We start from the raw sequence: 24,342 nt of genomic DNA, 5'->3' as shown, positions 1-24,342 counted from the left end.
GCTATGTCGTAGAAGTGACCTTGTCCTCATCCCAACAAGTTGGGAGAAGGTCCTCTGAAGACAGGGCATTGATGAGTTGGTGCTTACTTTTAAACAGGCCCTTATTCTTCAAGATCCTGAAGAACTGAGACTCCCTGATTATTTTAGGATGGAAAATAAGCACTCAATTATTTTCCTTTCTCCACACAATTGTCAGAACTTTTGGGTGAAGCCTGAATTAAATTTTAATTACCTTTCCTGACTCTAGGAGATGCTTTGAAATGATGATTCCCACCAAAGGTACCTCTAAAATGTAAAGTAGCTGATGCGGCGCTCTGGCAGTCTAGAAGTGGTCTGAGCATGTTAGTGCAGGCTTACAATTTGGTTGACTAAGACCAGAGTTGTTGCTGTATCCATGTGTTTGGATGAGGTTGTCTTCGATGCTGGTCTTATCCAGTTCACAATTGCAGCCTTAGTTGTTACCGTCAGATGAACACTCTGGCTTTGATCTTGGGAAGCAGAAGTTCTCTTAAAGTGAATGTCCTCTTTGGTACAGAATTAGACAAAATGATTACTTAGGCCACTTGTAGCAAGAACTAATTCCTTCCAGTGAATGTTTGCAGACCCAAGGGCCAGAGATTTTTGTTCTTTTGTTTCTCAGGGTGGATGAGAGGATCTTCTCAAAAGTACAATCCTTTGTCCAGTGTGGCGGTCTCCAACAAAACAAACAGGCTTGGTCGGGCAAGCATCCAGCCCCCAAACAATTATCCCCACCCAGTATTGTCTGTGGTGGGAGCCCGTCCCTTGCCCTTTTAGCACCAGTGGATCAGATCCTCTACCTACATGTTGGTAAGAGGTATCCTGGAAAGATATTTATTGGAACTCATGGGGCCTCTGCCCGGTCTTTTTTTTTTTTTTCTTCTCTCCTGACCTGTCCCTGGAGAAGGCACCAAGAGGTTGGTTATCATTCAGTCCTTCATTTTTTGGGAGTAATTGTCCTGAAAGAGCATGAGGTATTAGGCTTTTACACAAACCTGATGTGACCTTTTGACCAATCTTTAACCTACAATCTCTAAACACTCTGCTTTGGGTGAACAGGTTCAATGTGGAGTCTTAAGACCAGTCATTAATGACACTGAGCCAGTAGAATTTCTGGCCTCCATGGATTAAAAAAACAATTCCATACCTTCACACTAAAACTTAGGAGGACCATCTGAGCTTGCTTAGACTTTCCATCTGAGAGCTCCATTCTCTGTTCGGAGCTCTGTCCTTTGGTCTGGCAACAGTGTGTTCACTAAAATAATGCCAGTGATGGCTGCCCTCTTAAGATTGAGTGGTCACAGTGGTCTCCTACTTGGATAACCCCCTAATATAAGAGAAATCTGTGTTCTCTCTGACCCAATTGCAGATAAAAATGTAAATGTTGAAATTTCATGGCTGGATAATCAGTCAAACATTGTACTGGCCCAGTGCATAATTAATTTGGTGACATCTAGGTTGAATCTCAATAGGGGGTCTGTTCTCTTTTGCATGTGGCTCATGTGGAAAGTGTTGTCCACTTTTGAAGCAATTCACACTTCTGCTCAGAGACTTTTTCTAAAACAAAGTCCTATCCAGATTGCCCAAATCCAATCCATACTTTACAGCACAATTCTTCAGACTGTCACAACAGACCAATCAGTCTCTCTTTCGGTGAGCAAGTAAGGAAAGTCTCAAAATGGGCCGTTCCTTCTCCATCTGGGGCTGTAAAACAGATGCCAGCCTACAGGGATGGCGAGCATTGACTCTGATTTATTTTTTTTTGACCAGAGGAGACAAAGCTTTCCATAAGCATGCTCTAACCGTTACGAGCATAGTCTTTTGAAACTATCGTCTGATATTTCTCAGGTGCTGCCTCATGTGCTGAAAAAGCAGAGAGAGAAGGTGCTTCAGTAATCCTAGTAGCATCGGTATGGCTGAGAAGGTCCTGGTACACTGACATTTTTAGCATGGCGGCAGAGTAGTTGTGGACGCTCCGCCGCCAGGGATCCATTTTCCACAATTATTTAGCTTTGCTAGCTTTAACGCTGTGGCAGTTGAAGCCATGATCATTTGGGCTAAGGGTCTCGCTGAAGAGGTAATTCAGACGATAATTAAGGCTACAAATAATTCCAACAGAGTGTGGAGGATCTATTTTCGGTTTTCCTTCTTTTTAACTTTGTGTCTTTTGTGCTTTTTATAGGGTTATCTTGACTGTTACATGAGACTTGCTTCCTTCGAGGCCCAGATGTCTGTCCTATCTGATTTATTTTAGATGAAATGGACCTTAATTCCTGAATTACAGACATTTTTGCAAAGAGTCCATGTCTATGTCCCGCCAATGGCTCCTTTGGTTATTACGGCTCTGCAGCGTCATCATTTGCCATTGGAATTTGTTATTAAATACTTTACCTGGAAAATGGCATTCTTTCTGCCTATATCCTTGGCAAGAAATGTTTCTGAATTGGCAGCTCTGTCTTGAAGGTCACCACCTTCCTTGTGGCTGTCCTGTATATCAAACCATTTTTCCAGCCCAAGGTAATATCAAAGTGTCACCTGAACCCAGATCTTGTAATCCCTTTGCTCTGGCCATTTCTTTCTCTATAGAACGTCATCCAACTGATAATCTTCTGGTGCTTTACGATGCTCAGAAAAGAGGCTGGTCTGCAACAAAACTGCTTTTTGCCAGATTGATTAGGGCTGTGATTCGCCAGGTTTCTATCACTCCTGGAAACTCTGCTCTAAAAAATATGTTCTACTCTACCAGATTGGTGAGTGCTCCATGGTCAGGTGGAAGATGGAGTCTCAGCTGAGCAGTTGTGTTGGGTGGCTTCCTGGTACTTCGTCCATACTTTAAAACTAAAATTTTGTGAATGTATTTTCCTCCACAGAAGCCAGCTTTAGAACTTCACCAGGGAGGGTATCAGTGTCCCTCAAATTGGATGAAAATGAAAACAGGAATTTTATACTTGCATGAAATCGTATTTCTCTCATTTGGGGAAAATGTAATCTCACACCTTTTTGTTTCGCTTTGGTTTGTTAGTCATGTGTGTTCCTTTATGGATTAATTATTATTTTTATTTTTTTTTGTCACTTTGGGAGTTTTATGTGGTTTTTTTTGTTTTTTAATAACTATCCATTGGAGTGGTTTAGACAGAAAGGAGCTTTGGATCTTTGAACAGATTCAAACAAAGTATATACTCCAGCAATAGCCCTCTATATCCCAAGATAGCAACGTTCCACCAAATGGAATTGGAGAAATGGTTTTAACTTTAAGTATAAATTTAAAAATGATACTGACTAAAATCCTTGATGTACATTTGAGGTATGTAGGTGCAATTGATTGGCAAATATAAAATAGCCATATATACCCACATTCAAAAGTGTTTTAAAAAGCCTCGACAAATCTGGTGTGGAATGAAAAGTTACCATTTATTTTAGTGCCAGCATACCCCACTGAGTTTTACAATTGGGAACAAATGTAATAATAAAACAAAACCTGGTTATTAATACAAACAACAATATAGGAGGGTCCTTACCAAGCTTACAATTTGTTTTGTTACGGACTGGTAAATCTGTTTATCGCTCTACAATGTATTATGGGGAATTGTCACTGATGTATCGTTCTTTGTTTTTATCAGTTATCGGCAACACATCTAAAATATTAATGATGTTGAACAGTAAGATACGCACTTTCTGGTCTTGTTTTGATTTTAGTTGCGCTGCACCCGTGCTCCCCTAGCAGATCATATGGCCTTTATGGCTAAGACGAAGGAGAAGATGCAAGACTGTCTACTTCAAAGAAATAAGATGAAAGCTCGTATGGAAGATGCTATACTTGCCAAAGAAGCGGTATTGAAACACATTTTTCTCCAGCTTTCTGTAGTGAATACATTTCCTAAAGATTTTGTTTCTTTCATAGAACTTTTTTATATCAACCACCAACTCACTAAAAAGTTTGGTAACACAATATAGTATCAGATATCTGGACATGAAAGAATACCGTGGACATCCATAGTTTGTCATAGAATTCTTAGGCAGCAGATAAAGATGTGCATATATGCTGAATAGCTTATTTAAAATATTTAGATCAGTGTAAAATATTTTTGTCAGTTAACCAGGACTTTTTCTGGACTATATATGGTGGGGAACACTAATCCAAACTATAAACTACTTCGAATTCAATCACTTCCACTCCTTTACCCCCTTCCATCAATAGTTCTTCAGTAATTTTTAATTTGTACCCATGTAGTAGGACACAGTCTCTTGGAGCTGTTTGGCAGCAGAAGGAAAAAATGTGGCGGCTGCTGATACACCAACCCGTTCTCAGAAAGGTGCAACAATGAAGAGAACGCCCACAGTCCCTGCATATGGCATGCTGGAATGTGGATTCCTGTGGATTGATGATGGACTTGTCAGAACTCTGAGCGGTTCTATCTTCTGCAAGCTCTGTCCCTCTTAAAGGGGAGATACATTTGTATTCAATAAGACAACACTCTTTCTGTGGTGTATATAAACCACCAGTGGAGATCAGGAGCCCTTTGGCAATAAAGAAAACGGGCAAGATATTATGCTGGGCGGAACATTAGGGTGGGGTTTACCTGAGGTTTACAGAATGGCCTTTCCAGTGGATACCATAATTGTTTCATGTGAGTACCGACTAGTGTATCTTTTTCCTCCGATGCCTCAGCTACTCATGAAGGCCAAGACATGGTGTTCCAGTAATTCTGGAAGCTCTAAACTAACTGAGAAGATCATAGCTACCACCATTTTAAGCATGGCAGAGCTACCCATTTCATCACAAAGACTTTGCTCAGCTGGCTTTTACGGTATGGCTGTAACGACCATGATTCTTCAAGGTAAGGGGCTAATGGAGAAGGTCATTCAGACCATGATAGAGGACAGAAAAAAACGGTCTCTTCTAAAAATTACCACAGAACGTGGAAAGCCTTCTTAGCCGTGCGTGTGAGAAAAAGGGTTTACACTACATCTTTGCACATGGTACGCTTCCTGACTTTTTTTACAGGATGGCTTTGACAGTGACCTGAGATTGGACATTCAAAGTCCAGGTTTTGGCCCAATCCATCTTCTAGAGAAAATTGTCTAATATTCTTTATATTCAGATTTTTCCTAAGTGGGTTCTTCATGTTCAACTGCCGTATGTTCAGCCAGTAGTTCCGTTGAACCTAAACTTGGTCTTTTCGGAGCTTCAGGGACCGCTATTCGAGCTTCTAGAATCTGTTTTCAAATTCCTTATCTGGCTAAAACTTCTGAATTCGCTGCCCTATATTGCTGGTCACCATATCTGTGTTACAATCCCTTACCTGGTCCCCGCTCCAACATTGCTCAATAGCCGCTGTCAGTGTGCAGCTGGCACTTCCGCATGTTGGCTGTCGCATGACCACTGCAGAGACTGTCAGAGCATTTTTTTTTATAGGGAGGGATTTGAACTGACTCTGTAGCAGTGTGAGAGCAACAAATTCTATACTTGTCTGACTCCCCCGTGTGCTGCTAATTTTAGAGATCCTTTTGTCTTCCCTGTGACCTCCCTTGTATTCTGATCCTGTACTGCTTCTGCCTGTGTACCAGTTGCCGGCACAGTTTGATCTTCCCTAGGACTCCAATTCTGTACTTCACTGAGAGTCTGTGTACAAGCTTCTGGATCCGGACCTCCTCTTGGATACTCATTCATCCCTCTATCCCCTCCACTATTGTGTTACGTCTAGTGGCAGTCCAGAGGACTGCAACCTGCAAGTTCCTGGCAGCGAAGCCCATCCCGCCCCGCGGCGGTTTTTAGTGAACTCCAGTGAGCTTCTTGGACTAGAGATGCGAAGTCTAATGCGAATCTAGGTTAGCACTTGGAATTCATCTTCTTTAGGAGTGTTCGGTACAATCTGGTCTTTCACAATGATAGAGCTATCCTGTGCACCAAGCCTTAGTTCCAGCCCAAGGTTGTATCAAATTTTATCTGAACCAACGTATTCTAGCCTCGAGAAGCAAGGAATCTCTCCACCTATTGGATATGTTCAGAGCCTTGATGATTTATGTGGATAGATTGTCATTCATGTGTAAGACCGTTCGCCTCCTAGGTTTTTATGGCGTGCACAAGAGAGGATGTCCGGCAACAAAACAAACTGTTGCAAGATAGATTAAAGCTACAATCTGACAGGCTTATCACAGAGGGGACTCCAGTTCGGCCCACTCTACTAGATCAGTGAGCGCTTACTGGGCAGCGCAACATAGAGCCTCATTTGAACAGTTGTGTCAAGCAGCAACCTGTTTCTCTGTTCATACTTTTTTACCAAATTGAACAGATTCCGTGTCATTGTATCTAAAGACACCAGCTTTGGACTATAAGTTTTGTGCTCAGTTATGTCTGAGCGTACCCTCACCTAAGGTCTGCTTTGGAACGTCCCCAAGATTAAGCAGTGTCTCCCAAAAAGGAAGACTTATTTAACAGAGTGCAGAAAAGTCTCAGCGTTTTGTTTTGTTTTTTATAGGCGGGGAGGTGCCTGAATTCAAGCAAGTTTTTATAGTTGGAATTAGTTCCTACTCCAAGCACCAGTGCCCTCTATACTCCAAGATTAAGGAGTTTCCCCAAGTGGAATTGTTGACTTTGATTTAATTGGAAGTACAAAAATCCTCTCTACAGAAATCTATATTCATTGAAAGTGTGTCTCTGTACTCAGGCATGTCAATGTTTGGAAGATCTTGAGATCCACTCTTCAGCTGTTATTGCACAGCTGCGACGGGATCTGGAATCTGAGCGACAGTTATGTGAAGCTGTCAATGAGGCTTATAAGCAACAGGTAAATCTGACACTCAAACTGTTGGGAAAAATATAAATTTTTTTCTAAATCAAAGGTCATGCAATCCATCTTCATGCCAATCTGTTTTCTATTGTGTCAGAGCTTAATACCATACAAACATATGTTGGCTATGCTTTAAATCAAAGTAGCAAAGGCGTTATTATTAATATGCATACATAAGGAAAATGGATGGGGTAAGGTAAACCATTGCAGAATGTATAGGAATAATAAACCCCAAAATCAAACTTTTCAGAGATCCATAAAAAAGTAACTTTATTTATTGTGACATTACTGACCCTTACTAGGACATTCTCAATATCTGCCTCTTTATAAGGCATCTCCTTCCTATCATGATGACATCCTGCCGAAGAGTGAGAGAGATCATCATGGTCATGTTTAACCAAGTGTTAACACTCCACTTATTTTGTGTTTGTCATTATCAGACTGCACCCATTTCAAATGTTATATTGCACACATATTAGTATATACAGTCTGTATGTCGGACCATGATTAAAGCACGTATAAGTCTTCCTCTCCTTAATATAACATTAAAAGCACCAGTGGTCCACTAATAAAATAGTCCTTGTGACAACACTGATGTACAGAACATTCTGCTTTACCTGTATGTTGTGCAGATAATGTATATAATGTAAGTAGTTGCTTGTACTGTAACTTTAAATCCAGTAGCTATTTAGTGGAGTATTTCATTATAATAAGTCTCAAATGTATCTTGTCATGTTATCCACAAATACCTGGCTAATGTAAACAATTGTTTTTGCTATTTAATGTGAACTTTATGTGAATGCAGATTCTTTTTCTCTTCTCCTGAAGCTTTCCTACAATGAAGAGCTGGTGGACTTTGTTCAGAGGGCCCGGTCTGTTTGCTATGAAATGGAAGACGACCGAGCACAGTTGATGAGACAGGTAATGAGTAGTCATTAGTTTATAAGCGATTTATTTTTTTTTATTTTATTTTTTACATATCAATAGTTATCAACCTAATCTATAATTTGATCCCATAGTATTTTGGTAATTATAGGTTACTTTATATCTCTTGTACTCAACTGGCGTATCATTGCAGCCAGCTGTCTGGACGCTACACCTTTCTCATGCAGAAGCTGGTGTGTGAGGGGGACATGGCTTTAGTCAGAAAGTTCAGAGCTGTGATTGCTCTTTTCTCAAAACCCCTTGGTGAGTGTGAGGAGTTGGAACCAAAGCTCACTAGATACTTGGTCCTCTAGGTTCACAGGTCACACAAGTAAGGAGAAAGGAAAGAGATGATAATTCCTTTTATTAAACAAAGTGCACACACTTCGTAAAATACAGCAGTGCTTGCTAAGGAGAAATGTGTTTCCCCTCCAAAATTAACAAGTGTCAGACAATTACCAGTGCCGGCAAAGTCCCCAGCAGGTTACCTCTCCAGCACAGAGCCCTAGCAGACACATAGTCCAGCAATAACAGTCCATAGAAGATAGTCCAAGTGGGCCAGGGGTTCTGGTCTGTAGGTTGGATCCCCGCCGCTTGGCTAATTCTCCACCAGCTTGGTGGAACCCTGGGTATTAGCCTCCCTACCAATGCAGGCTCACTAATTCCCCAGAATCTACTAGTGTCTCCTCATGGAGTGGTGACAGAATCGGTCCTAGAGGTGCACCCCGCTCTGTCTGAAGAAGCTCCTGCTATAGCAATACTTTCTGGCCCTGAGAAAATACGGTTACTCTGTCAGTCCAAGTCCTTACTCTCAAGATTTTTCAGCAACAATCCCTCTCTCTCCCTGGGCATCCCCTTTTTTGTCCCTTCTCAAGACACCTGATCCTGTCCCCCTCCCTGGGTCAACCCCTCGCTCATTGTCCCCTTGTGATTGGTGGTGTGAAGAGTTTGAGTGGTAACAGGGTTGGAGGTGGAGCATGACATCAGTGGTCACCCACCTGCTGTGTTTGTGCCAACCAGTCTGGGTTGAAGAGGCGCTGGAACAATAATTAGCAAGCAGGCAGAGTCCACCTCCTGATTTTAGATAGAGTCCTGACCCTGCTGTTTTTAACCCCTTCCATGCTTTTTTTTTATGTCTCTGGGTCCACAGCTGTTTCACACTCTCTGTGAGCTAGCTCCCCTCTCCCTCTCTGGACACCACAGCAATAAAAGATCTGGCCACTGGGCAGCCTTTAATAACAGAGTGGACCGCGGTTATTCAATTGGCCCACTGATAACAGACTGGGTTGGCATGATATTCACAATGTATGGCCTGGGTCTGTTACAGTGAAAAGGACAGAATGTTGTGTGGGTGCTTGATTCACGCCTATCCTTTGTTCCCCACATTGACTCTATATCTAAATCATGTTACATACATCTAAAGAACATTTCCAGAATCCGCACATATCTCACACAAGACACTGCTAAAACCTTAATTCATGCACTAATCATCTCCCGCATTGACTATTGCAATTCCCTCCTTACTGGTCTTCCCAAAAACAGACTCAAACTCGGCAAGACTGATTTTCCTTGCAAATAGCTATTCCTCTGTTGAATCACTCTGTATGTCTCTACACTGGCTGCCTGTCTTCTACCGAATCCAATATAAAATACTTTTACTAACCTACAAGGCCATCAACAAAGCTGCACCAATATACATCTCCTCTCTTGTCTCAAAATATCTCCCAACTCGGCAACTCCGTTCTGCAAAAGATCTGCGTCTCTCATCCACCCTCATTACATCCTCCCATTCCCGGTTACAGGACTTTTTTCGGGCTGCACCCACTCTATGGAACTCTCTCCCTCGCACAATAAGACTCTCCTCTGTTCTACAAACTTTCAAGCGTTCTCTGAAAACCTACCTATTCAGACAAGCTTATAATATTCCTCAACCACCATCTTAACCTCACTACCTTTAGCCTGTTACACAATTTCACACAAGACAACTACCCCCGGACCAACATTGTTGTGTGACAGGATCACTTAGCTTATGAGTCACCCTACCTTTGCAGTCTGGCTGGGCCAAGATGCAAAATGTATACTTAACCTCATGTGTCAATCTCCCATTGTCCCATAGATTGTAAGCTTGCGAGCAGGGCCTTCTCACCTCTTTGTCTGTTTTACCCAGTTTGTTTATTAGTTTATTACGTTTGTCCCCAATTGTAAAGCGCTACGGAATATGTTGGCGCTATATAAATAAATGATGATGATGATGGGTGTGAAGTGTTGACCTTATGCACTGGGTTCAGTTTGAACGTACACATGACAGCAAAATCGGTTACGTTAAAATTAGTTGACAGACCCTGCTTTGTATACTTAATTCTGTTGCCCTGTATTCTGAGCAATTCCCAACATGATCTAAGCTATATCTAAAAGCATTTGTTGTGGTAAACTACTGAAACTTTTACATGTGTATTTTGAGAAGGTGATTGACATTTCTGCTTTAGTGGTCCTTGAATGATCCTTTCCCCTAATATGTGTTTTCTATGTTTAGTGCTCTGAGGCCAAGGAGCTGATGTCTCAACACTGGTGTCTGTTTGAGGTTATGAAGAAAAAGACACAATCAGCACTTGGGGAGTATGAAGAAATTAAGAACGAAAGGGACATGGCAATTCTGGAAAATAAAGAAGTGAGTTTGCATTGAGGCACTGCATGACAGTACTTGTACTTGCATCTTTTTTTATTTATTTGCAAAGTAAACTGGCACTGCTGCCCCAATTTATTTTCAAAGTTTTTTCCATGATGGTATGTATTGAATTGTATAACTGAGAATGAAAGCAAAAAACATCGAGCTATGATGAGCACCTTATAGAGAGAACCTTTTATTTTTCCTTTCTCTAAAAAGGACTGCTAAAGACTGGAATTTGCATTTTTTTTCAGATGTGAAGTATGGGGTCATATCCTTATCTCCCACTTTATTAGGCAGCTAAAGTTCCTCCCACAACTGTCATCACTATCACTGTCACAGTATATGAAGGTTCCAATCTATACTGTGTGTTTCTGCAGAGCTGTCACTCAAACTCTGCATTTTCAGTTAGAGTAGCACCTCCCACTCCTCCTGCAGGGGGTGAAAGCTTGTTTGACACATTTAATTGATCTTAAAGTTCAGTTATTTCAGGTACATTATTCAGCTCTTATACACAATCTTATATAATGTCAATTGGTCTTTAACATTTTTGCGATCCCAATAGATGTGCGATCACTTTATAAATGAAAAGTCTCAGAACGAACGGATGAAGCTTGAGAATTCTCGTCTGGGTTCAGGTTTGGTTTGCTGATTTTTATTTAATTTTTTTATTTTTATTTTTGGTTTAGATTAATAAAAGGGTAATTTTTTTTTTATAAAAAATATTTTCTTCAGATCTTAGCTTGTATGTAGCATGGAATGATCTAAGATTAATATTTTCTCTTTCCTGCTATTGAGGGAAACTGAAACAATTGGGGTTTGGACCTGGAGTAAAGGCTCTTTAAAACTCAAACTATTTGAGAGGATAGATCCTCCCCTGCTATGCCCCTCCCATCTGGAGCCCTCCTCTGTTTTAGTAAAGTGCCCTCAAGAGTAGTGTGGGGTTTTTTGTATTTTACAAACTCATTTTGCCTTCTTTTTTTTTCTTTTCCTCTTTTTAACACTGTTGAGACTGATCAGGAGTATATCTGAGGGTAATTTTGTTGAATGTACTAAATAAATGATAACTAGAATCTCCACTTTCAAGCCTGCTGGAAAGTCGCAGCTTGGTGAATTTAATTTTGGAGTTTGTTGCTGAGGCCTGGCAGAAATCGGACAGGAAACATTAGATGCCTAGTAGATTTAATCAGTTTACCCATTTCTTTTGGAGGAGTCTGTTAAATTGGAGTGTTCTCCAAAAGTGGATCCTCCCATTGCCTGTCTAACCAGAACCACTGCTATTCTGGTGCAGGGAGTGGTTTTCCGTTTGGATACTATCCATAAGTGATTTTCTTTTTTTCAATCTGCATATTTGGCAGCAGGAAGTTTGTTCAGACAAAACAGGTCTACAGACTGGGTCAACAAGGCCATTCAAACATGAACAGAACAGTTGGCTAAGAGTCTGCAAGAACATAGACCTAGGGCTGAGTTGTTGGTATTGGCTGAACATATTCAAGAAGCTGAAACAGAAAAATGGGGTAATCTCTGCGCTGACAAGTTGAAGCAGCCTTCCACTTACCTACACATAATCCACCAATTGTGTAATAAGAATCAAATATAATCAAAAGAGATAAGTGGAAATGGCGCTAGCGTTAGTTTTTAGTTTAGACATCTTTGGATATGGTTTCCTTTTACTCAAGGCTTTCTGTGAGCTGGCGTTCTTTGTGACTGCGCTCTTGGTCGGCTGATGCAGACTCAAAGTGTACACTAAAGTCTTAGCCTGTCAGAGGTGCTAAACTTTCGTCCCTTTGCAAGGCCCTCCAGCGGACAGTCTTCTTCCTCACGGGGCGGTTCCCATATGGGCCAGGGCTCTGGCAGACACGGGGCTCCCAAGCCATTAGACAAAACCTTCGCATGACTGGATAACCCACCACGATTCTGTTGTGGGGGCCTGCCTGTTGTGATTTCAGGATCAGTGGTGAGCTTCGAATTAGGATGCCTGGGTTTGAGGGATTGTGACTCAAGGCAATTTTATAGACCTTGTACGCCTTTCCAGTTGCCTGTATGTCCAGATTTTCTGGTACAAGGAGCATTGCCATTTTGTAGGTTGTATGGCTTGGATAGCATGGCTACTGAAACCCTGATTCTTTGGGCCAGGAGTTTCTCACACAAGGTTGTGCGGTCCATGATTAAAGTATGTAGAAATCTTCCTCTGCAAAGAACTATAGTGTGTGTGTGAAAGCTTACATCCAGTGGTGTGAAGGTCACCATTTTCACACTACCTGCTTTTCTTTCCCGCTTGTATACTTTCTGCAAGAGGGTTTTTATAAAGGTCTTAATCTCTCTTCTCTTAGCTGTGCTGTATTTGTTATAAATGCCCCCCCTCCCTTCTGTTGTTTCATTCTGATAGGGCAGTGCCTCACACTAAACCCTCTTTTGTGCCGAAGGAGATCTCCTGTTTTCACCTGAACCAGGAGATTGACGGTCAAGCGTTTTCTTTTAGGTCATGGACTTCTGACTTGTCCTTGCACCTTCCAGAAGTGCTCCGGGCCCTCAGGTTCTATGTGGACCGTACGTTTTCTGTTCATAAAACTAATGACCTTTTCATCCTGTATGATGCCCACAAGAGTGGTTGGCTGCTATCCAAGCTATCTATTGCTCGTCTGCTTACATCCACTATTCCTTCGGCTTATGTTCAGGTGGCTAGACTAGTGCTAAGGGGTTTAAAGGCTTATTCGACCAGGGCTGTTGGTGCTTCGTAAGCAGCGCATCACGGTGCATTGGCCGAGCAATTGTGCCAGGCTTCTGCTGCATGTCATCTGTCCACACCTTTTCCAAATTCTACAAGTTGCAGCACTTTGCATCTCAGGATGCTAGCTTTGGGTGCAAGTTTTACACGCAGCTGTATCAGAGCAATACTTCTCTTAGTGGCAGCTTTGGGATGTCTCATTGCCGCAGTGTTTCCCAATGTCAAGGAAGAGAAGAGAATTTTATTACTCTCTTACTGACTCTATTGAGGGACACTGCATTCCCTTCCCTTGCTCTGGCTGTTTTGTTGTTGTTTACCTTTTTAAGCTCACTGTTCTTACGCCTAGTTAGGCCGTCTCTTCTGGACTTTGTTACACGAAAACTGAGGGTGCCTTAAGATGGGAGGAGCATAGTAAGGGAGTAGCTATCCACTCAAATAATTAGAGTTTTCAAGTGCCTTAACTCCTTGTCCACTTACTGTACCTCATTGTTGCATTGTCTGCAATGGAGTCAGAGAAATGGATTTTACAGTGAATAAAAAAATCCACCTAATAAGATTTGCAAATTATTAATTTTTATTTTATTTTTCTCTCCCCCCCCCCCCCTCTCTTACCTTAAAAAATTATGGTTACTTAAATTGTGCCCAGTACAAGAGTGATGTGCTGGAGAAAGGTTTACATTGTTTCTCTGTACAGACCATGAGAAAACTTAAGCTGTTTTTTGTGTGTTTCTCCCCAGTATATTTAAATATATTTTCTGCATTTCGTACATCCTTTTTTTTAGAGCTGGAATCCCTAATGGAACGTTTGTGTAAACTGGAATCTGAAAATGAACAGTCTACAGAGGAAAATGCTGAACTAGAGGAACAGCTATCTGCTAAAGATTCATCTATGAAACTGCTTGAAAAAGAGCTTAATGAGGCAACTGTTCGGTATGATATTATCTAATCTTCACTGCTTTAAAGAATTTCCCATAGTAGTACCGTGTAAAACGCTTATAAATAATTATGTTCTACAGCGCATTTCTCTCAATAGGGCTCAAAGCACTTTACATTGTTGCTGTGTGTGATGCAGCAATCTTGGGGGGTCAGCTGCTATTGTATGGAATCATTCACGTCAGTCCCTGCCCTGTTTGATCAAACATCCTGCACCATCTTCTGATCTTACTAACTGATGATGATAATGATGAACCTTGCTGATTGTTTGAACCATTCCTTGTATTTCAGAGGACAGGAATATCGAGACCAAATCAAGTATCTATCTGCAGAGATTGTTCCCAGGTACTTGGCGTATTACTTATTAGCAAGGAGAGGTGCTAAACCAATAAATGTCACTTGGTGCTACTAGATTCTTTTGAAATAATAGTCTACATTCTAATGAATATTGGTCCAGTCCACAGAATATCGGCCTCCCTTGTGTGCAGTTAATGGGACACTTCATTTAAAGCATTGTCAAAAACATTCCTGTTGAAGTTATAGAACACTGCAATGCGACTTTTAGAATTTCTGTAACTCAACTGTAATGAAGGTACACTGACTTATTGTTTGTTTCTGGTCTCGAAAATCTAGCACACTGAATGTTTATAAGGGTCCACATTGCCTTGCTTTCCATTTGTAATGGAATTTTTACTTCCTTGATGATTTGTTGCTAATTTGGAAAGCTACAATACTTACATTATATTATACAGAAATTTGTGCAGTTGTAGATATCCAACATTTTTTTGTCTCCCCATTACCAACACATTATCAGATTGGAGCTGGAGTTATCGGAATCTTTGAACCAAAAGCAAGCCCTACAGACACAGCTGCGGGTGCTGAAAAAAGAACATGCTTCCCAAATTGCATACTACACAGAAAGCCTTGAGGTAAGGCTTCTCATTGGAGCATGGTTATTAGATTTTTTTTTTTGGGGGGGGGGGGTTTGTGTGGATCAAGAGGTGGGATACAGCTTGAGTTCTTTTACAATGTGCAATATATAGGCTCGCAGAGCCTTGTTATCTTTGAAAATAAAATTCTTTAAAAACCATAATTTCTTATTGTTAGTGTACCTGTTGACTCTAGTGGTGGCAGCCATTTTGCAAGCTGTACCTCACTGTGGCGTGATGTAACTTGTGTTTCAATGAGGTCTCTGGTTCGTAGTGAATTAATAGGCTGTGGTATCTTGAGCATTGGTAGAGCCCACAAATGTCTGCCTCCACTGTACGTAAATTAGAGCTATATTATTCAGATTAGAATAAGTTCATTATCCACTATAAAAACCTGTTACAGGTATCACACACCACAAAATAAATAATAGAGCCTTCTTTATAATGTTGGCACTTAAAAATATTCAAGTTTTGCTATGGTGAAGTGGCCATGTAAGTGACCTCTCTCCCGGTGGCAGTGAAGGGAAAGGTACAAGAACCACGGGTGGTTTGGATGAAGATCCAAGAACCTGCACAGGGAGCATAGCATTGGGGCCTGCCTGTGAGGCAGCCTATTAAGAGGTCCCAGTCTAGGCATAGGTCAGCTGGAAAGGTGTCGTCCCAACTAGGGTGGGTGGTCGATTGCATGCAGACCTCAAGACAGCATAGCGTCTCCACCATGGCGGGTTTCAGCACAGTCAAAACACGTTGTCGGCAGCTCCTGCTTCCTTCCCCCTCCTAGGTGTCCCCAGCTGCAGGGGAGTATAGAGCTGGAATTGCGTTGTGGGATAGCATGATTTTCTTAACAATTTAACTGCTGGGTCTCGTTGTCTACTGTTGCTGAGTTCAGTCTACTAGATCGTGTTCTCTGTATCTCTGTTGTTCTCCTCATTTATATGTCATGTTCTTAGAAACACGCTCTGCATTGGTCCCGTCCTTAGATTCTGAATGCTCCTCTAATAAAGAGGGTGAGGTAGCAGAGGAATCTAGCATTGAGTATTTGAGTATTCATCTTTTGACTAAGACTGTTAGATGTCATGCCTTGAATGGTTTAGTGTGTGTGGGCTGCTGGTATTACCCATACAGGACAGCAAGGAGTCAAGGAGGGTGTTTTAGCGGAAGCCTCATTGGAGCATGGTTATTAGATTTTTTTTGGGGGGGGTTTGTGTGGATCAAGAGGTGGGATACAGCTTGAGTTCTTTTACAATGTGCAATATATAGGCTCGTAGTTCCTTGTTATCTTTGAAAATAAAATCCTTTAAAAACCATAATTTCAGAGGTTGGCCTGCATCAAAATGGTTCATCGCTAGATCAATCACATATGTGCTTTAGCATGTTTATATTTTGAGTGGGGGAAATCTGTTTCTTAAAATGTGAAGGCACATTCTGTCAGATCAGTGAGCACCTCATGAACGACTCTGCACTGAGCCTCTGCTAAGCTGCTGTGTCAGGCATCCACGTGTTCCTCAGTACGTACTTTCTACAAAATTGTATAATTTGTGTGATGTTTTTGCATTTAAATACATCAGTTTTGGCAGGAAGATTCTGTGCGTGTAACCACATGCAGGGGTAGTTTTTGGACGCCCCAATGATACAATGTCCTTCAAGTAGGTGGAAGAGATGATGAGATTTTTATACTTGTGTTAAATCCTTTTCACTGAATTCATTGGGGGAACACCGGAGCACTCGTCCAGTTCTCCTGTTTAACTTGTACCACAGTTAAATGTTTTCGTGGTTGATATTTCTCCCTTGGTTTAATTTTTCTCTGTCCACTTGGACTTTGTTAAAAAAATAACGGGGTCCCCTGCAGGATGTGCATACAGAATAGGGAGGCACTCAAACATACTGAATATTTTAAAGTGTCAAAGTCCTAAAGAAACCTCTATAACCCATGGTCCAGTGCCTCCAATGGATTCAGAGAAAGGAATTTAAGTATAAAAAAACACAATTATTTATTTATTTCTGGAATAATCCCAGACATGAAAACTGCTTTTCAAATGGATTAATACGTTTAAATTATGCAGTAGGAAGTGTAGAATTGTTTTAATCAAGATGAATTGTTTGTTTGTTAGTTTCTTGAGCAGGAGAATGGTGTGTGCCGCGAGCAGGTGTCCGAGACCGAATCCCAGCTGAAGACGCATCATCTTACATTGCTGGAACGAAACTTTCAGTGTGAGAGTCTGAAAGACTCCATCAAAGAACTACAGTAAGCATATGCACCAAACTTGTAGGAAAGTGGCACAGAATATGCAACTGCTAGTTTTCTCTTCTGTTAGTTTGTCTATGTTCTTTACAGCAAATATAACTCTTTGTCATGACAATGAGGATACATTGCATGCACTTGCACTTTAATGCATGCAAAAGGTCCTATTGTATAAATCTTTGCTCCATTCACAGGAGTAAAGTTAATGAGCTACAAGAGCAGCTGTCTAACACAAAAGATGAAGCTCAGAACCAGTTCTTGAAAATGGGCAAAGAAATATCGGACTCATCCATGGAGGTGTCAAAAATCAGGTCACGTCTTCTGGCGCTAATAGAAAATCTGAGAGAATCCACAAATGGAGAGGTACAATGACAGCAATTCTGCACATTTTTTACTTACACATTCGTATAACTGATCATTTTGGGTACATTTATGAGATTCAATGCCCAGGATAAAGGTACAGTGTGGCTACAAATCAGATGTTCGCTTTTAGGTTTTGCTTTTTTGGTAATGTTTGAAAAAAAAAAAAAAAAAGTGGTTGTCTATGGATTAGGTTTTCATATATCCTTAATTTTATAAACATCCCTTGTTGTGTATTCATGTAATACTGCAACAAGATTGCCTGAATTTCACCTGGTATATCTGTTGGCCTCCACTACTACAACATGCAGAGAATTAATGTTGTCCTCCATTTATTTGCAGACAAAAGGAAGTTCATCTGCACCACATACACCTGGTGGGAGTCTCGTTCTTTCTAATAATATCCAGGAAGAACACATGAATACTACAAATTTGAATGTAACAGGTCAGAATTGGACACATCTACACAATTCAGAGCAAACTTCATTTGTTGATATATGTAAATATTAATACATTTGTTGTTGTGTTTTAAATTTTTACATAAAATGGGGTTTGTTTTAGTTATTTCTGCAGATTTTCAGCTGTTTTTTTGGGGCTGCTTCTATCATGTCATTGAAACGCCAGGAGTTATCCTAACATGCAAGATAACACAACATAGGCTGAAAGGGGTTTTCCGGTATGCCCTGACTCTCTATTAGGTTGTTTCTGGCCTGTGTTGGCCAAATGTGTGCACCAACAGTTTTAAGTCTGCACATCGTAGTACCCAGACATCCTTACTCAGAATGAGGATGCTTTGAAGCTCTCTTTATAGGCTGTTGGGTTGCCGCACAACCCTTGCTATGCTTGTCCCACTACAGAGAGTCCTGAAGGATGTGATTTGTATAAAAAATAACTTTAAAAAAAAAAAAAAAAAAAACTTTTACTTGGGGACATATTACATTACATATAGGGCTAGTTGCAAACCGCTTCATGTTTTAAGCAGTTTTATGCACTGGTTTCTATGGCTACAACTTGGCGTCACATGATTTTCAGAGCACTTTAATAAAAGTATATCTAAGATTATGTTATCATTTTCTTCCCCTAGATTCTGAAGACCAAAGAGTGAAAGGCATTTGGAGTAAAACAAGCGCCTTTACTGTAGTACTCCCAGTGTCCTCACCATCTGCAGGTATGTCCTAAAGGACAACAAATTGATAGTTTTATATGAAGCAAGAATGTTTTACTGAGACTTTCCCTGTAGCGGTCTTAAAAATAATGTAATTTATGTATTTTATCCCATGCTACTACAAAATCCTATCCAGACCAACCCTTACACAATCACTAGAAGTGTGCTGCTGTAAGACAAGAAGCCATGGCATGTTCATCTTGTTCAGGTGTAGCCATCTGCCCTTGTGTGAACCCACCAAGGTACATGAGTATTTCTGTTAGCTAGGTGCACTAGCTAACAAGGGGCACTTGCTTTACCACAGTGTGATGCAAGGTAAATGCTCTCATACTTTATTTGGTTAAAGTTACCTTTGTAATGTCCATGTTTTAACCTATATGAATTCTACCACCATATCGCCATATAAAACCACAAGGCTGCAGTCTGGGTACTTTTTTATACAGGTTGTGGAATGTGTTACCAGTAATAACTTTTTAGGGGGTAATTTATTTCCTCCAATTCATCTCTTAATGCACAAGTATTTTAAATGTATAAAAAGACATAAAGTTGGCAGCACATTGACACAAACCTATAGAATAGTGAAATTCAATAAGGTTTGCATACCCACTGACGTATACAAAATGCTACACACACCCCTACTGCAAAAGGACAGAAAATAAATATACTGTATATTGACCATATAGGGTCCTATTTATTAGGAGAAACCCCATTATTTTATTTTTTGTTTATTTTAATTTTGTAAGAGTAGCTGTTTTTTGTTAAATTGGGGTGCAAAAAACGTTAGATGTAGGTTAACGCCAGGGCATAGTAAATGGGCCCCATATAACTATTATATATGGTATGTGCTGACACTGTCGGCAAAACTTGTCTCCACCCTCAGGTACGCCTCAGGAGAACTTGACAGATGCACTGCTTGACCTAAGTAATATTGTTGCTGATGTCGTCACCACTTCATCATATGCTATAGAATCAAAACAGGAAATCATTCAAGACTTTAAGAAAGAAATGTGAGTGGAAACTTGGAAATCAAAAGTTACTATATTGTAATGGTGAAGTGGTGTCTTTAGAGGCACACGAGATCATTCAAACTGTTCAGAGAAATCCTACTAGATTGTTGCAATTGTTGATATACTGACCCTTTTATGTTGTGTGCCACAAAATGTACAGTCAAATCTGCTTAACTTGTATTTATCACACAATTTGTATTTCTTTGTTTTGCCATAGTTCATCCCAGAAGAAGGAGTTTCAAAGTCAAAGATTTCAGCACACATCTGACATATGCGACCTGCAGGTAGAGCTTGACAAGCTAAGGAGGAGACATTGCATCTTGGATGCAAAAGTAAACGACAAAGAAAAGGTGACCATGCAGAACCTTTCTTCACAACTACTTTAATGGGCATTATAACAAACATTTATACAAGCTTGTTGTTCCTTTGCAGTGTATCAGCCAGCTACAGGAGGTCATAAATCAACAAGAACAGAAGATATTGCAGCAATTTAATAAGGAAAAAGAGAGTGAGGTAAAGAGTCAGTAACATTAATTCACTTATCAGCTTCTAGAATGGTTATTAGTAATAGTGCATAATCTTGAAATTGTCTTCACCTTTATCTTTGTTTTGTATACCAACTTGGATTGCAAGCACTTTGGGACACAGAGCTCCCTTTTCAATTTGTCCCTGTAACACGAATGTCACTTTATGTTCTGCACTTGTCTGTAAATATACGTTTGCGGTGATATAAATAAATTGAAATAAAAATACATAATTTGTTGAAGAGATTGTATCTCTAATTGTCCAGAATGTTGAGCGCATTGTGTAGACTTTGGACCTGATGAATGTACGCCAGTCTGAGTGCAGTAAGTTGAGCAAATTCACACTGCAGATGCCCACAAAGAGAACACACAAATAAGTGCTAATGCAGACTTATGGGTATTTGGCACGTGTGCCTCCTTATGGCTGGTGGAGGTGGCATGCAAACATAAGCTGGGTACGGGAGAGACGTGTTCACACAAATTTGGGTCATGCAGATCTGCAGTAACACCCATACATCTGTTAGGAAGGTTATGTTTTGCACCACTAAAGGGCAGGGGCGAATACTCACTGATGATGGCGTGGCATTAACCAGACACATGCTGCAGATGTGAAGCAGTACACATCTCGAGATATGTATGGCTCTGTATAGGGGTGGAAATACCTTTTAGATGTAATGGTTTTTTGGGAGTAATTTATGCCCGTTTTGTTCACGATGTTCTATTTTCCATTTTTTACTTATGCCCCTTTTTTTTTTTTTTTTTTTTTCCCCCTGTGTATGAACTGATTTAGTTTAACAACCTCAATGTATATTATGACATATTTTTAGGCTCTTATTGAGGTGAATGAAAAGTTACGGCTCTCGCTAAAATTGTGTGAAAATGAGGCGGCAGTTCTGAAAGCGGAGCTAGCACAGAATCCAGCTGAGGCTGCAAGGAACTGGATCCAGGAGAAACTGCTGCTACACAAGGATGTAAGTCTGGTCTTCTGTGATGTCTGAAGTTACAGATTTATTTATTTATTTTTAATATTCATTAAATAAACTAATACTGAAGTTGTATGTTTGTTATTTTTCAGTTAGCCACTCTGAGACTAAAACTTGTTGACATGGAATATACAAAGTCTGAAACAGTTCAGCGGCTGATGAGACATGTAAGTTAAATCTTCATATTTAAATGTCCACATGGAAAGAATGTCTGCATTCTACAAATGATGCAGTAGATGTAGGCAGCTTTCATGTGCGTGCGTATGTCCCTTAGCCACAGTGTGCCAGTTACAACTTGTGTATCTTTTTGATGGCTGTACAGTTTCACCACACAGGTAGTTGTTAAACGTTTAGAAACTTGAATTCATTAAGAGGGTAACCTTAAATTGTACCAGTCACTGCACAGTGAAACCAGTGAGTTAATGATTATTCTTTCCGTCCACGTAATGACTATATCAGGGGCACTTTTTGGGCAAATATTTGAGACACTGGTTCTTAGTGAATTGATAGGCTGTGTTCACTTAAATATTATTTCTGCCAACAAAATGGCAAAGGGGTGGAGGTTTTTGTGGCTCAATTAAGTCAGAAGAAATGAAAGCAAAGGGACCAAAGTATTTTTTCATATGAAACTGTATAAATTGTTACAAAGTGAGCCAGTGATGTTTTTTTATGCTCTCTTGACCCATTTTATTTTGTGTTTTCTCGGTAGAAGGACATCCTGGCAGCAAATCTCTATCACTCAGAGGCAGAAGTGCGTAAACTGGATGCCATTATTGAGAAAGTACGAGGGGTAAGGTTAATATATTGGTTGTCAGCTTGGGTCATGGTGACACCTCTGTTTGAACCCCAAGGTGGAGCTATACTGCTCCAGGACAAGGGAGCCACAGGTGTTGTTTGTAGATGTCATGTTGGTACCCTGGACTTTTCACCTGATTTACCTGTTCCCTCCAGTAGCAGTGCTTCCATGTCGGTACTCCATTACTATAAAGCTGTGTTTGGCAGCTGCCTGGACTTCGGTACACACTTTACTAAATTCAACTATTTCAAATGTTTGACACCTCCCAGGGAGTGGATAGTCTGTGGGCTTCCTCCACCATGGGTCCTTGAGCCGAGGCGAGTACCCTTCTGGCTTTCCTCACCTTCAACATGCTGCAGCTGTTTCCTGCTCTCAGACTGCAGGTGATTCCCGGAGGCTTTTAGAGGCGACACAGATACACTATGCGAGCGGATGGTGTTAACAGCTGAAGCTCTAGGGCAGCAGTGTCTGCAGTCAACGAGCAGCTCTTCAGTGAAGAGAATGCCCCAGCCCATAGTATTGTGGTAGGGGACAGTCTGCTGTAGTCTTAGGATCAATGGCGGGGCCTCCTCTTCTGAGGCTTGGGTTTGAGGAGTTGTGTCTCGGGTTATGTTATCATCCTTATGCAGTTCTCTTGCCGGGTTTTCACCACTGGTCTACACTCCTGCAGGCTCAGGCACAGAGCGCTTGAGTTATTATTCCCGTTCCTCCTCTGGGGTTTTACTCCAACCTCACTCTGGTTCCGAAGCCAGGCAGTTCTGACCCTTAAAACCGTCAGCAAACTGGTTCAGGTTCTGGGCTTCAGGATTGGAATTGTTGTGATCCGTCATCGCGGGCATGAAATATGGGGAGTTCCTTTGGGGGTATCTCTATTCCAGAGGACAAGGTTCTTTCGGTTCTATCCATGATTTAAAGTGCCCTTGCTACTATACCCAATACTCGTAGCGTCCTCCAAAGGGCTTTGAGAAAGGGATTTTCCTGTGCGTAAGAAATCCTCTTTATGAAAGCACTTAGCTCATTTTACACAACATACATAGCCACTGCCAAGTCAAAACTAGCAAAATAAATCCTAATCTTCCAAATAGGTTACTTTTACAGCAACAATTATTTTTTGCAAACTATTAATAAGAAGTGATTTTATGTGCTTTTAACCTTAAAATGTTGGGTACAGACCCTACTGCCCAACAGCACATAATGCTGCTACCATTCTCCTCACATTGGAGCGGTACTTTGAAGCAGCAGGTTATACCTGGAAATGTTTTGTTTTTTTTCTATTTCTGACTTGCACCATCAGTGGTAAATCCTGCAAGATGATCATCTAATGTTTTTTGTCCTTTCTCTAGGCACTCCTTTCTGTATCAGACGTAAACTGCTGTGACACATTGAAACAGTTAATGGAATTCCTCAACTAGACTATCATTACAATGTTCAATACTCCTAGAAAGCGTCAGCATGCTGCACTAATCGGTTCTTTTCAAATGCTTGTAAATGTATCTGTTTATCGTTTAAAAAAAAAAAAAAATTTAATACATGTAAATAGTATTTTTAAATATTAAACACAGGATGTTCGAGATTCTTGTAATACCTTCTTTTTGGGTGGGTCTCTCTAAGTGTGGCAATATACTGTAATGAAAATTAGATTTATTTCGAACATAAACACATCCATTTTTCTGTCTGCAAAACGATAGGTTTATGAACCTGGAGCTCCTGAATTTACACGTGTGGCCCAATTTTGCAAAGGGTAATTTTTAACCAGAAATGTGTGTATTCCCAGAATTTAAACATTCAATAAGCCTGGAAATCCAGGTGCTGTAGAAGTTGTTGGACAAATGTTTTTATTTTAATTCTACAAGGTGTTGGAGGCTTTTCCGAAATAGTCCACAAATGAGGAAACAAAGTACAGGGTGATTCAAAAGTCGCAGTACACCCTTTTATTTCAAAAACTCTACAGTAATTGGGTTGATTGGCCGATTTCAAGATGGCGCCCATGTTTGGTACATACCGTAAAAGATAGACCACGTCACCCATACCTTACTGGAGTATTCAGGTTTCCCAATTTCCTGTAGAGTTTTTGAAATAAAAGGGTGTACTGCGACCTTTGAATCACCCTGTATATACGTTAAATGAGAACTGTGCTAATAATAACATTAGGAAAGAGAACCTGTCCCAAAGTCCTGGCAATTGAATCTAAACCTGTTTGTATTTGGTAGTGCTACTGTTATATGAAGTTTCTTATCTCATTCCGCCAACTTGGGGGCACAGGCTGATTGGGGTTTA

General features: G+C 40.6%; 1 protein-coding gene across 4 annotated transcripts in view; it reads left to right on the top strand.

The window, feature by feature from the left end:
• The window catches only part of SPAG5 (sperm associated antigen 5), a 43,722-nt gene extending 20,086 nt beyond the window's left edge, over window positions 1-23,636 (top strand). The window contains exons 8-26 of one of the 4 annotated variants that reach the window (XM_075196807.1): window positions 3,715-3,849; window positions 6,687-6,806; window positions 7,638-7,730; window positions 10,267-10,401; window positions 10,964-11,036; window positions 13,909-14,056; window positions 14,351-14,404; window positions 14,874-14,988; window positions 17,100-17,233; window positions 17,425-17,593; window positions 17,933-18,035; window positions 18,675-18,758; window positions 19,636-19,762; window positions 19,980-20,112; window positions 20,195-20,275; window positions 21,114-21,257; window positions 21,362-21,436; window positions 21,979-22,059; window positions 23,409-23,636. In XM_075196807.1, the coding sequence (XP_075052908.1) occupies window positions 3,715-3,849; window positions 6,687-6,806; window positions 7,638-7,730; window positions 10,267-10,401; window positions 10,964-11,036; window positions 13,909-14,056; window positions 14,351-14,404; window positions 14,874-14,988; window positions 17,100-17,233; window positions 17,425-17,593; window positions 17,933-18,035; window positions 18,675-18,758; window positions 19,636-19,762; window positions 19,980-20,112; window positions 20,195-20,275; window positions 21,114-21,257; window positions 21,362-21,436; window positions 21,979-22,059; window positions 23,409-23,477 (2,073 nt within the window). In that variant the 3' untranslated portion in view covers window positions 23,478-23,636. The remainder of the gene's footprint in view (window positions 1-3,714; window positions 3,850-6,686; window positions 6,807-7,637; window positions 7,731-10,266; window positions 10,402-10,963; window positions 11,037-13,908; window positions 14,057-14,350; window positions 14,405-14,873; window positions 14,989-17,099; window positions 17,234-17,424; window positions 17,594-17,932; window positions 18,036-18,674; window positions 18,759-19,635; window positions 19,763-19,979; window positions 20,113-20,194; window positions 20,276-21,113; window positions 21,258-21,361; window positions 21,437-21,978; window positions 22,060-23,408) is intronic. The other 3 variants (XM_075196809.1, XM_075196808.1, XM_075196810.1) reach the window with 3 other exon arrangements.
• The last annotated feature ends 706 nt before the right edge of the window (window positions 23,637-24,342 follow it).

The sequence above is a fragment of the Mixophyes fleayi genome, chromosome 2 (assembly GCF_038048845.1).
Source record: "Mixophyes fleayi isolate aMixFle1 chromosome 2, aMixFle1.hap1, whole genome shotgun sequence".
NCBI classification, from domain to species: domain Eukaryota; kingdom Metazoa; phylum Chordata; class Amphibia; order Anura; family Limnodynastidae; genus Mixophyes; species Mixophyes fleayi.
Note: the sequence above shows the minus strand (reverse complement) of the source record. Positions and strands in the feature narration are given on the sequence as shown.